The following is a 14,116-nucleotide window of genomic DNA, read 5'->3' as shown; positions in this document are numbered from 1 at the left end:
GAGATTAATTAGATCTCAACCAGGAGGGCTTGATAGTGAGTAACTTCCTCCAAGATGGAAACTAGTCTCTTAGGAAACCAGGAAACTAGTCAGACTTTCAAGGAAGTAGTCAGCGTCTAAGTTGAAGCTGAACACCAAACCCATGATCCAAGCTTCAGTCTCCAGCAAAGCTCCCTAGAAGACTCTCCCCAGTTAGAAGACTATCTCCAGAAGACAATCTCTTCAGACTATCTTCTCAAAGATCATCTTCTCTGAGGGAGTTTGGGGCTTGCTTTTATGGTGACTTGTCTCCTCCCCTCTTTACAGGGGCCAATCACATTTTCCAAACTGTTTAGCACTGCCCTGTGGCAGTGTCTGTGGGATCAACTTTTCACTTTTTGAAGGTCAATTTCTCATAAAAAAGATTCATACTTTCCTGATTGAACAGTTTCTGAGGGTGTGAACTTTTAAAAGAATTCACAAGTTTCTGAGTTTAAAATTGGTGGAGCTCTCCAAGTATCTTGCTGGCTTCTAACCTAGCACTAAGTAGGGTGTTCAGTCTTTTGTTGCTTCAATTTAAAAGGTAGACAAATCTTCAATCTACTACAGGTGTACTAAGTAGGAGTACTTAGTAGTAGTGGTAGTCTCTTGGTGACCGAGAATGACAATTGTCTTTGTGCATTATCATCTATTGATGTACCCTCATGTAGGCAAAGAGAATAAAGGATTCTTTTTACTACATTTTCCCAACTACATTTTAATCTGGTTTCTATTGCCAGCAGTTTTTGATATCTCTACCATAGAAAATAGTCAATTAGGGGGAAAAAATCCTATAAATGTTTTTGAATAAATAGATACTCCCCCACTCCCATTTTTGAAAATCACTTTGGAATATAGACTTAGGAGTGATGTCACTAGATCAAGGGTATGCAGGATTTTAGAACCCCTTAAGACATAATTCCAAGTTGTTTTCCAGAATGACTAGATCAGAACATAACTACATTAATAGTGCATTAATGTCCAAATTTTCCCACATTGCTTCCAACATTTATTATTTTCCTTTTCTATAATATTGGCCAATATGATAGATTTGAAGTGGTATATCAGAGTTGTTTTAGTTTACATTTCTCTACTAAAGAGTGATTCAGAACATTTTTTTATACGACTTTAGTTAGCTTTGATTTCTACATCTAGAAATTGCCTTTTCAAATCCTTTGATCATATATCAATTGGATAATGACTTTATTTTTATAAATTTGACTGTTCTATATGTATTTGAGAAAGGAGACCTATCAGAGATACTTGCTTTGAAGAACCACACCCCCCTCTGCCTTCCTACTTTCCTTTGATGCTTTGATTTTTTTTGTACAAAAACTTTTAAATTTAATACAATCAAAATTGTCTATTTTACATCCTATAATTCTTTCTCTAGTTTGATCTAGTTTGATCATAAATTATTCTCTTATCTATATATCTGACAGGTAAACTATTCTATGTTTCTCTAATTTGTTTATGGTATCATCCTTTGTGTCTAAATCATATTATTAAATTATCTGGAAACTGTATCTTAATTTTATTATTATTTGCTAAATAGAACAAAGTAAACTAGAGAAAGAGAGAGAGAAAATACAAACTGCATGACTGGCCATATCCTCCACCAACAAGCTGACCTAGCCTCAAACCTGGCAGATTACCCTTCAGAGTCCTTGGTTCTAGGAAAAAAGGGCTGACTTGTCTCCTTCTTTGTGATATCCCTTTCCCATGCCTCTGATTGGAGGCCTTGGACCCTAATCAGGACTTGAGACAAGTTTTCTGGTCTTAAGAAGTAATCATGTGGTATTTAGAATGGCTACATGTGTGGAGTTTCCCAGCATGGCATTCATTACCTAAGAGAATCCTTTTTATAGTTAAAACAAAGAACTTGTTTCTACCCTATCTTAGCCGGGGGGAGAAGCCAGTTCAGTCTTAAGATCAAACTTTTTTTGCCTTAAAATCAAACTGTTGTTTTAGGAATCAAAAGGCAGTAACTTTCTACATTCCACCTTCCGAGTCATTGCAAAATATTAGCCTCCCTAATGATCATTCCATGTATGATATCATCTCACTAGGATACATAAGGATCCAAAAAGACACATTTCATGGAGGATGTAACTATATTTGGGTGTTTCTTATCATATTAAAGTGACCAATAGAAACGTTGACAGGAAGCAATTGGGGGCAGCCCCCTTTTTGGTATAAGAGTTTTATAATCAAAATAAAATATCAGCACATGGGGAGGACTGAAGGGAATGTGTGTCCCAACCCCCATAATTTAGTTCATTATATCTAAGGACGCAGAGTCTCATGATATAGTGTCTGATTTCTGGGGGCTTCCTTTATTGCTGTCATCATCTTAGGTCTGTGATTTAACACTTCCTGTCTGCTTTCTACTTACCTTTCCCTATTCATTTTCTTTCAATTCCCTTCATTACACAGTTGCAGTGACACTTTCCTGTTGGGGAGCTTCTCTAGTTTCCCAAGTCCAGCTTCTAGAACCTTCCCCTCTTTGGATAATTCTCATTTACTTTGTATCTTTTTACATGTTGTCTCCATTAAAATGTAAGGTCTTTAATGTAGACTTTTTTTTGCCTTCTTTTTATATTCCTAGTTCTTAACTTGATGTCTGACACAGCAACATTTATTCAATGCTTTTTGTTTGGGTGATTAGTGGAAGAAGAAATGAAAACCTCACCTCAGTACTTCAGTTTTCTCCTAATGATTAAGTTACATAGTTTCTGGATATGAATCTTTGTCTTTACATTGTTCAGCAAAAGGAAGAAACTGAACTCATGAACTTGGAGGTAGGGGAAATGGCCCTGGGATCACAGATTTAGATCTGGGAAGAACCACAGAGGCCTGTAACCTATTCATTTTACCTGTACACAGATAGAATGAAAACTTGACCAAGACTGCACAAGTAATAAGTGGCTGATCTGTATTTTAATTTGGTGCCTTTCACTCCACTTTAATCTAGTGCCTTTACTATATACCATGTGTGGAAAGGAAAACTAAATCAGGCTCTGTTCTGCCACTGAGGTGGAACAAACAGCAGTTGGAATATTAGAGTGAAGATATTGACAATGATGACAGTTGGTGGGGAGAAGGATGACTGAGAGAGTGACAGTTGCTCTCAAGGTCTCTCTTTCCTGGTCCTCCGACTGGAAGGAGTGCTCTCTCCCTGTCTCTGGATAGAAGTACATCTTTTCCTGGATTTTTCCCAGCTGTGTGCTCTACCTGGATTCCTGTGATTGTGTCATCTCACAAAAGGATTTAAGGGGAGCAGTTTGAACTTAAGACTGGTTTTTAGTGGTGTCAGCCAGAAGAGACAAGCCCAACCAGCTCTGAACGTCAGAACCTTTTCTTCCTCTTGCTGTCTACCACTAAAGACTTTGAACTTAAGAAAACTAGCACAGATTAGCATAGACAGCATTTTTTTTTAAACTCTTAACTTCCATCTTGGAGTCAATACTGTATATTGGCTCCAAGGCAAAAGAGTGGTAAGGGCTAGGCAATGGGGATCAAGTGACTTGCCCAGGGTCACACAGCTGGGAAGTGTCTGAGGCCAGATTTGAACCTAGGACCTCCCATCTCTAGGCCTGGCTCTCAATCCACTGAGCTACCCAGCTGCCCCCCATAGACAGCATTTAAAGAAACCTTCCACCAGCCTGAGAGGCCTGGCCTCAGCTCAAAAGCTGAGAGAGACTCAAACCCAATCTGGGAAAAAGTATAGGGAACAACCCATCCCTCTTCCCTGATACCTCCCAATTCAATCTTGTTATTAAATTCATCTTTAGTTAAACAACCTGCAGTCAAATAAGAGGACTATCATTTCAGGGGAACATAGAGGGAACAGAACCTAAGGACAGCCATTCAACCATAAATGGTCCTTATTGGACCCCTGCTGGGTGACCTTGGTCCAGGGGGAGGCTTGTCCCTCTGGAGGGTCCATACTTACCTGCCCTGGGGTATCTTCAACATCAATCAATAGAGAAGACATCCCCTCAGGCTATCATAGTTGGCCCATTTCTCAGGAACCCCATTTTTCAAAGACAGCCTCTTAGCAGGGGGTATCTTTCTCCTTTTACCTCACCAGCACCCATATTCCCTCTGTCCCTACAACTCCTCCATTCCCTGTTATAAACCCTTCCTTATCCCCTGTACCTCTTCCATCCTCTATAATTCCTTAGACTATCATACATACTACCTCTCTTAGGTGGGCACAGATTTAGATTGTACTGTTTATTCCCTGTAGGAACCTGGGACTTAGTTCCTTCATATATGTATAACAGTATAATTTTATTTCTTCTTTGCTATCTTTATGCTGTTAATTTTTTTCTCTTATTGCTATTACTACCATTTTTGGAATTATATCAAATATTATGATTAATTATGTTGATCAGAACCATCCTTGTATCCTTGGTCCAAATGTAATTTGGTTATAATGAATAATTTCTTGGCATTATTGCTGTAGGCTATTTGAGAGGTTTTATTAACATTTTTTGAATTTATCATATTTTATGATATTGGTTTTTATAGTTCTCTGCTTTGTCCTTCCATGGTTTAGGTATTAGGCCTAAATATCTTTCATCAAAAGATTATAGTAAAGGATCTTCATCATTTTTTGAGAATAACTTGTGTAATATTGATATTATTTTTTCTTGAAAAGTTTGATAGAATTATATAAATCCATCAGTACAAGAACTTTTTCTTTGGTAGTTTCGTTATAGACAGTTTTATTTCTCTTTCTGAAATTCAGTTATTTAAGATCTATCTGGTGCTCTGTTTTGGGATAGTTTATATTTTTGAAGCAAATTCTCCATTTTAAATTCTCAGTTTTGTCCACATTTAACTAATATCATTTGTTAGTTGTCATTTCTTTTTATTTCTTCAGTTTTCTTATGATTTTGTTCAGTAGCTGCTCTCATAACAAGAGCCTGAACTAATTAAGTCTATAGATATATTAGTGAAGGAAACAATTGGGCAAGATTTGGTAACTATTTGGACACATGATTTGAGGGAAAGGGAAAAAAATCACTATAAAACTGAGGTTATGGAGGGCCTGGGTAGATAAAAGGATGATGATGACACATTTGACAGGGATAGGGAAATTTGAAAAAAGAGAGTTATTGGGAGAAAAGTTCCATTTTGGACATAGAAAGATAACAATCTAGTATGAAATGTAACATAAGTAATTGGTGATGTAGGATCACAATTCTAATGAAGACGTTGGGATTGGATATGTGCAGAATTAAGGATCATCTTCATCCAGGATAGATTCATGGATGCTGATAAAAGTAAAAAGTGAGAGAATATTCAGTGAAGGGAACAGGGTCCATCACAGAATCCATTACATTACTATATGAGAGGAATCTTCCTAGAAAAATAAAGATAAAGCAAATATTTTAATGTAAGATTTTTTATTTTCATTCGATTTCAGTTACAATTTTGGCACTTTATTGCTAGAGAGAACATGTGAGAAACTGTAATAAAAATGTTATTTGATAACATTTTAAAACTTAAAAAAAATTTACATTTCTGATAAATAACAAATAAATTACAAATAAAATATCAAAACAAATTTTGTTGACAATTTTTAAGACATTGGAGAATAATTTCTTAGACTGTAGTGGTCACAAAATCTTTGGAGAGAAAATAATAGTAACAAACTGTAGAAATGACAACATTGTCATTTTTAACTACTTGAAATTTGCAAAAAAGGCACAAAAATGTATTTCATGCATAAGGTAATAGGATTTAAATGTACTTTCCTTCTATAATAAAACTCCTTGATATGATTTTTTATTAATTGTAGTATTAATCAACCATCTCTAAAAGTAATTTTTTAATCTTACAATCTTCTCTAACATTTCGTTGGTTAATATGACTCAGGAGTATAAATTATCTGTGTAATTTATGACATTGCACATAAATTCCAGCCTTAAAATCTCAAGTGAAATGATGCTTAGTAACATCACATATTTTATGAAGTACCTTTAAAAGAATGCTTTATACTGTTAGTCTTTTTAAAAAAGACTTCTCATTAAAGAAGGGAAGGATGAATTTAGTGTGTAGTAGCCATTCCTTATGGAGATGGAAATCCTAATAACTTGTAAAACAATTCATACTTAATGGTTTATATCATTGACATGAATGACTTACTTGCCATTAGTGTACTTAGATGTATGATAGCATAACAACTATTCTGTTGGAAAAAATTCAGATATTTTCTGTTCTCTGATCACAAATTGTATCTGATCCTAGTCAACTTCTTGGCAACATATTCCGTAGATCCTTAGAACCTGTCTATGGTTTTCTAATGGAACTTTCTATCTCTTTGAAAGGTATAATTGAAACATTGCCTGATCATAATGGGATTCCAAAAATGTCTTGCCTAAAATTTTTTACCCATCTATTTGTCAGTGATATTAAAGATATTGTACCTGAATTTTCTGGTATCTGCTATGCATTTTAGGTGACTGTTTTAAATGATTTCTAGTAATCCTAATTTGAATAGGATTTCAAATCTTAGTCAAATGGCCAATAGCTTCTTCAAGCTCCTTCCAAATAAAACATGCATGTCAATACTTTTTTTTTTTTAATCCTTACTTTATGTCTTAGCCTCTATACTGTGTGTTGGTTCCGAGGCAGAGGAACAGGAAGAACCAGGCAATGGGTCACATAACTAGGAAGTGTCTGAGACCAGATTTAAACCCAGAACCTCCAGTCTCTAGGCCTGGCTCTCAATCCACTGAGCTATCCAGCTGCCCTCACAATACTTCTTTGAGTGTCCATGTTAGGTGATTCTTTCTCATATTATGCCTTAAGTTTGGCATAGGGCCAGTGTACTTGGATGGAATCAGGGAGAAGATTCTTGCCATTTCTTCTCACTGTGTGGATGTCTACTGACCATTGAATATCTTCCACACTAGCTGTCCTATGTTAACTACTTATGACCTTTTTTGCTCATATATATTTCTTTGTTTTTATTCTTTAAGTCATTCTTAATAATTATTCATTTTCTATATATTTTGGCTAATCTTACCCACTGAACAAGTTTCCATTGTGTTTTGAATGATATTAAGTTTTAATTATTAAGATTGTAGGATTCCATGGCTTGTAATATACAACACTACCAGTAGAATATTTTATTAAAAAGATGGGCTTTTGTCTCTGGGAGACATTTGGGTCATTGGGGTTCTTTTTTTCCTGAAGACAATTCAGATTCATGTGTAATTCTGGGACCAACTCAATCATTTCCTCTATCCAAAGTAGAGATAGTGATGGACAGGTTCTATAGTTTTTCCATTTAATTGCATGACATCATTTGGAAGATAGGCCTTCCTCATTCACTTTTTTTTTTCGATGTGGATACACAGCCATATTGATTTGAATGAACAAAAATCTCTTTCATGAGACTCAGATTCTTCAGTGTCTCAAGGCTTGATTTAACCAGCATGATACCATCCCCAAACAGGAACTATCTGGAGGACTTCTTTGCTGTGCCCTTTTTGCTGGTTCTCCATAATAATTGCAAAATATATTTGGTAAGCATAATCTTTATGCCATAACTTTTAATGAATATATTAAATAAGGTTATCAATTTAACTTTGATGGACTGTTGAATAATTCTCTAATAAACATTATTTGTTCAGATACTACCTTGTCTTAGAAGCAAAAACCTTGTAACAAATGTGGGTAGGAAGAGGTTCTAGACCGGACTTGACTTAAAACAGTCTCTAGGAAGTTTAGGTTTGGTATTCAAACAAAATAAGACATTCCCTGATCTTTCAATAATTAATAAAAAGGAGATTTACTCAGCCATATGTGTATTGAGAGTGCTATTTAACAAGGATAGACATTGATTGCACCTGGAGATGATTTAACTGAACTAAGCTCCCTTGTTGGGGTTGCCCATCATTTTCTTCTTATGGTCACATCAGAGCCCCTTTTGTTGTTATTTTGTACTCAGGTGGTCAAGAATGACCGACCATTCAAATCTAGAAGATGGTATTAACATATTTTGAGGAAAAATGAGCCTGCTTTACATGGGGGAAAGGATTTGGCTATTACTTTTACCACAACATACAAAATAAATTCCCATATCGGCTATTCTGTGTCAGATATTCTTAGTTGAATACTTTTTATCTTTTGTTTTTTGGTATTATTATTTCATTTTTACTAAGAATTAATATTGTTCCTTTATAGTGATAATTATTAAATCTTGTGTGAGCCTGACTTGTGATTTCTTGTTACTGGAACCCTTTCTTTCTAGCTTCTTATTGTGCTAGCTGGAAATTTTGGATTTTGACTATATTTCTGGGAGTTTTCATTTTAGGATTTTTTCAGGAAGTAACTTGTTTTTATTTACAATATAAGGTAGTTCATTGATTCTTAGTCTCTCCTTTTTTGAAAGCCAGTTTTTTTTTTTTATTATGAGATGTCTTGCATTTTCTTCTATTTTTTTCAGTCTTTAGATTTTCCTTTGATGTTTCTTCTTATACTATGGCATAAATTTAGTGATGTGTACACCAAATGTTAAGTAATCTCTAACTTAGGTAACTATCTCTTGTACTCTATATTAATTTTCCTTCCAAGTTTTTCTTTCTAAACTCTTATTTCTTTTCCAGTTCTTTTTACTAGAATTCTCATTTTATTTGTAAAATCTAATTTTTAACCCTTAAGACAACAATAAAAACACTGTATCCTTGTTTTTTCTTGGCATTTAAGTTTACCTTGTGGCCACCCTCCGTTTTTTGTTTATATTTTAGGTTTGGCTTTTTTAGGAGCTTTTTTAGGTATTTTAGGTTTTGTGTTTAGATGTTTTCTCTTTTTCTGGTTTTTTTATATTTGGTTTTATTGTCACTACCAGAATAACTTTTTCATCATAGAACTGTTTTAAAAATGTTTGTTTTTTGTTTATTCATTCTTTTAGCTGGAATCAGAATCAACAGTTTGGTAAAGGAGGCACAAAAAATACTGAAGAAATTAATATCTTAAAAAAACAGAATAGACTAATTGGCAAAAGAGGCATAAAAATCCAGTGAAGAGTGACTTCTTAAAGAAAGTAGAATTGGCTGAAAAAGAAAAGATATACCAAAAAATTCTGAAGAAAAGAACTTCTTAAAAAGTAGAATTGGCCTAATGAAAAAGGACCTTAAAAATCAGAGTTAAGCAAATGTAAGTCAAAAGATTTCATGAGACATCAAGAAGCTATCAAAAGTATAAAAAATAATAGAAGAAAATGTGAAATATCTCTTTGGAAAAATAACTGACTTGGAAAAATAATCCTGGAGAGATAAACAAAGAATTATTCCCTACATGGGATGGTGATCCTTGTAACTCCTAAGAACTTTATCATAATTAGGGCAATTAGAAGGAGTTTATATAGACAGAGGTCAAAGCTATGCATTGAATAGGATAGGATGTCATTTAAAAAAAGATATGAGAAAGAGGAATGCATTGGGAGGAGGGGGAAGGGAAAAATAGGATAAAGTAGATTATCTCACATAAAAGAGCTGTGAAAGAGCATTTACTGTGGAGGGGGAAAAGGGGAAGGTCAGGAGGAGAGCACATGAATGAGGAAAGAACATACACAATTGATTGGGGATAGAAAGCTATTTTACCTTACATGAAAATAGGAAGGGAAAGGAATAAGAGAAGGGAGAAAAGAGGACAAATTGGGGGAAATGGAGGTCAAAACGTAAATGGATAAATAGGATGGAGAGTGACACACAGTCATAATAATGGTGCAAACATTATTTACAAATCTCTAAAAGGCCTCATTTCTTTCTTTCTTTTTTTTTAATGTTAAAATTTTATCTAGTTACCACCACCTATAAGGTAGCAAAGCATTATCACATGAATTTTCATGGAATTTAGCAAGATTGAAATTAGTCAAACAGTAAATTAATATTTACAGTTTCCATGGGTGCACAGAAGACTTTTGCTATTTCCTGTTTACATATGGAAAATGTGATTGGCTTACTCTTCCAAAGAGACAAATATCAGTGCTAGGATCAGCAGTGACTTTATAGGCAATAGAGCTCAGTAAACTCAGTGAAAAAAAAAAAAGTAAATGCTATTTTCTCAAAAATCTCACCATTTACTTTGTGACTATCCTAATTTTACCCAACTTCTAAGATTAAAAAAACAAAAACCCCCAGCAATTCACTAAAAGAACACTTAATGTCATTAAAAAAACAAAAACAAAACAAAAAAAAGCCTTACTTTCTGTCTTAATAAGACTCCAAGACAGAAGGGCAAAGGCTAGGCAGTTGGGATTAAGTGACTTGCCCAGAGTCACACACACATAAAGGAAGTGTCTGAAGCTAGATTTGAACTCCAGGCCTGGCGCTTCATTCATGGTGCCACCTAGCTGCCCCTTAATATGTGATTTTTATAGCTTTATTCTTAAGACTTTTTTTTTTTAACTTTTAAGTCAGCAGCAGTTCCTCTTCACCTTTATTTTCTTTTGCATGTTAAGTAAAGATTTTCACCCATTTTCTCAAATTCACTTACTCTTTAGTAGTTTACCAAATTAAATGAGAATGCTGGGTATTTCTTAAACTTAAAAGTCCTTAATACGGTATTCATTTATTTCAGGGTTTTCAGTTTTCTCATGGAGAAAAAAAAATTAATTCAGCCATAACTCAACCTTATATTTTGCCCTCCTGTTACTTCTACAACACAATCTTGGATAGTAAAATCTGGTGTATGTTGTCTTAATTTCTATTGTATAGGGAGGGAGAGATCATCAAGGAAATCTGTAACCATTATGAGGAAAGCCTTGAGAATCCATGCTTTCCCCTCAAGGTTCAATTATTATCTTTTATCCACTCCTCAATCCATTTAATTACCTGATCTAAATTACTCTTTAGTTCTTCTGGTACATTGCTGGGCAGCCAGTGTACTATTTCAGGCTTGTAGGAGGCCATGGCTTCTTCATAAAGAATTTGGAAAATTTCACACTGAACATTGTGCTGTAGTTTCTTTACACTGTAGTGCCTCTTTTCAAGTCTTGTATATAATACAGAATTATCTGTTTGAAGTACAAAAACTACATGAAACCATTGTTCGGGGAAGAAGTCACAGCCATGGTAATCCACGATAACTCCACCTTCTTTCATTTTATTTTCTAACTCATCAGCTACTCTGGCTTCATCCAAAATGGGATATTCGTATTCTTCATCAAAGCCATCATATAACTGTCCTTCTTGTGCTAAATCTCCCACATTAACGTATTTCAGTCCCGTTCTTGATGCAAGTTCTTTACCGAGTGTGGTCTTTCCAACCCCTGGTGTACCCGTAAGCAGGATGTTGGGCAGCCTCATGGTTGCGGTGGCGCCGCCGCCCGCTCGCTCTCCATGCAGGAGCAGCAGGCAGAGGGCCAGGTAGGAGCTGACAAAGGCCTCATTTCTTAAAATAAATTGAGAAGTTAGTCTCAAGAATACAAGTCATTTCACAATTGGTAAATGGTCGAAGGATATGAACAGGAAGCTCTCAAAAGTATTTAAAGCTCTCTGTAGTCATACAGAAAAATGCTTTAAAATAACTAAATTAGAGAAATGCAGATTAAAAGGACTCTGAGATACTACCCTATCTCTATCAGATTGACTATTATGACCAAAAAAAAAAAAAGGAAAATTACAAAACTTGGAGGAGATGTGGGAAAATTGAGACCCTAGTTCACTGCTGGGGGAGTTATGAACTGACTTAGTCATTATGGAGAGCAATTTGGACCTCTATACTCTTTGACCCAACAACACCATAACTAGATTTGTATTCCAAATAGATAAAAAAGGGGGGGGGGCAGGGGGAAGGACCTATATGTACAAAAATATTTAAAGTAGCTCTTTTGGTGGGAGCAAAGAATTGGAAAATTATTGTAATGGGATATTATTGCGCAGTGAGAAATGATGAACAGGAGGAACTCAGAAAAGCCTGGAAAGACTTATACAAATTGAAGCAGAGTGAGAGGAGCAGAACCAGAAGAACATTATATATAGTGACAGTAATACTGTACAAAGAACAACTGCAGATAACAGCTATTGTCAGTAGTACAAGCATCAAAAACAACCTCAAAAAAATCATGATAAAAAATGCCAGCTGCTTCCAGAAAAAAGAACTGATGGAATTTGAATCCCAGTCCAAAACAAACTTTTTTCACTCTTTTGATAGTATCAGGAAAAAACAAAACTGAAAAGAAATTTCAGTGTAGTCTCTTTTCCTGACTTCTATAGATTTCTCATCTTATTGCCTGACAGTGCTTAATCCTTTTGGTCTGAATGTCATCGGTCTAAGAATTGTACTTATTACTTATCCACTTTGGAATAATACTTTCTATTTTATGGCTGAAGTTTTGTGGTTGAGACTCTTTAAATACCTTTGTGTTTCACACTTCTGTGAAACCTCAGATACCACACTCCTGATTTGTTCTTTTAATTCTTATGTTGACATCATTGCTTTAATTGATTCCATTTCATAGAATTACAAATTGGAGCATGTTGGAGTTAAAGTTTCTTTAAGAATCAATAAATTTGACTAGTTTTGCAAAAAGAAAAGGAGTGAGGATTTGAGGACAACTATATGCTCCATTTTCCAGTAGACTGATTAAAGTATCCAGAATAGAAGAGAAAAAAAAATTAAAGGAATTTTCTAAAGTCTGAAGAAAGAGAAGAGTTGAGTTGATTCCAAGAGTTTGTCATGCTCTCACATGCTGGTTCTTGCCTATTCCTTATCCTTTCACTTTTAGAAGTTGGCCTCTTCTGAATTGCCTGTTGATTTCTCTAGTTTTTTTTTTCTTTTTATGTGTAATTAAATTTTGTCCAATTAAGAAAACTATAATTGTTTATTATTTTATAGTGTTATTAAATCTTTATTTTCATTTATACAAAACTTTTCCTTTTTGTTTTACTTTCCTGACAAACATTCTTAATTAAGATTTGTTTTTGTTTGAGGTGAATTCAGAATGTTAGTGATTTAGGAAAACCTTATATATATTATAAAGGTCTTTAGAGCATGTCATATATAGATTCGTTTTCTTAGAAATTTAAGGTTAGTAAAAGCCTCATGATATTTTTCCTTGAAGAAGAATATGAACAAGATATTGGTTAATTTTTGGTCAGTTTTGACCCATATATGAGAGTTTGTGTGCTTTTTTTTTAAATTGTCAAGGAGTGAATGAGGAAGAAGAGTAATTTATAATTTTATTTACCTATATTCTTACATTTTAAAGCATTAACTTCAAAAGAGCTACATGTATATTTCTGAAACATTTTACAGATCATTTGAGTGCTCCTCTTAGAAACTACTGCTACTTGCCTTCACTTTTCCAACATAATACTTGAATTAGTGAGAGATTATAGTTAAAAGTATTCACTGCCAGCTCCATGAAAATATGCCACCATCTCCTTAAGACCTGACTTAACTTGTCAGAACTTTTGTGGTTAAATCCTGGGCTTAAAGAATTATAGGATTCCAAAGAGACTTATAAATCTTCCAAATTCCTAAATTGTCTGGGAACAACTAGATTATGGTTTTAATAAGCTATTATCTCTTTAATTTATCCTTTAATAGCAGATTTGAAAAAAAAATTGAATTTGAGCCTTAGTCATTCATTTCCCATTGTGGTTTATAAAGGTGAGAATTCCAAGAATATTTAATGGTTGATATTTTCTCCTAGCTGATCTCTCTGATTCAAGACTCTTTGCCTCAATCCATTCTATAATCTGCTACCATATTAATCTTCCTTAAGTGCTATTACTGTTACTTTCCACTTAGGAATCTTAACTGATTTTTGCCTATTATACCATATCGAAACTCTTCTCTGTGTAGTTGTTGTTTTTTTAACACTTTTTTCTTTGCAATTAATCCTCAAACTTTTTAGATTCTTACTGGGTACAAGGGCTGAGGATTCAAAGAAAATGAGACAGTTCCTTCTCTCCTGTAAAGATCTTGCATTCTATGATAGATAACAACATATACATATATGGGTTCTCCTGAGCCTTTCAAACTCCCGTGAAATAGATGTTCTAGTTATCCACATCTCTATTTTAGTGGTAAGAAAACTGAGCCTTACGGAGGTTAAATGATTTGCCCA

At 34.5% G+C, this 14,116-nt stretch overlaps 2 protein-coding genes across 2 annotated transcripts in view; one reads left to right on the top strand and one right to left on the bottom strand.

Annotated features, from left to right (window-relative positions):
- Positions 1-14,116, top strand: part of ADGRA3 (adhesion G protein-coupled receptor A3) — a 163,271-nt gene that overhangs the window by 39,612 nt on the left and 109,543 nt on the right. The window lies entirely within an intron of this gene.
- Positions 10,833-11,348, bottom strand: LOC100011389 (adenylate kinase isoenzyme 6-like). Its single transcript, XM_056802470.1, has one exon. The coding sequence runs from the start codon at positions 11,346-11,348 to the stop codon at positions 10,833-10,835; it is 516 nt and encodes a 171-aa protein (XP_056658448.1).

This window comes from Monodelphis domestica, chromosome 6, assembly GCF_027887165.1.
Source record: "Monodelphis domestica isolate mMonDom1 chromosome 6, mMonDom1.pri, whole genome shotgun sequence".
Lineage (NCBI taxonomy): Eukaryota > Metazoa > Chordata > Mammalia > Didelphimorphia > Didelphidae > Monodelphis > Monodelphis domestica.
Note: the sequence above shows the minus strand (reverse complement) of the source record. Positions and strands in the feature narration are given on the sequence as shown.

Coding starts and splice junctions, on each gene's coding strand:
- LOC100011389 (XM_056802470.1), bottom strand. CDS start 11,348: ATGAGGCTGCCCAACATCCTGCTTACGGGTACACCAGGGGTTGGAAAG.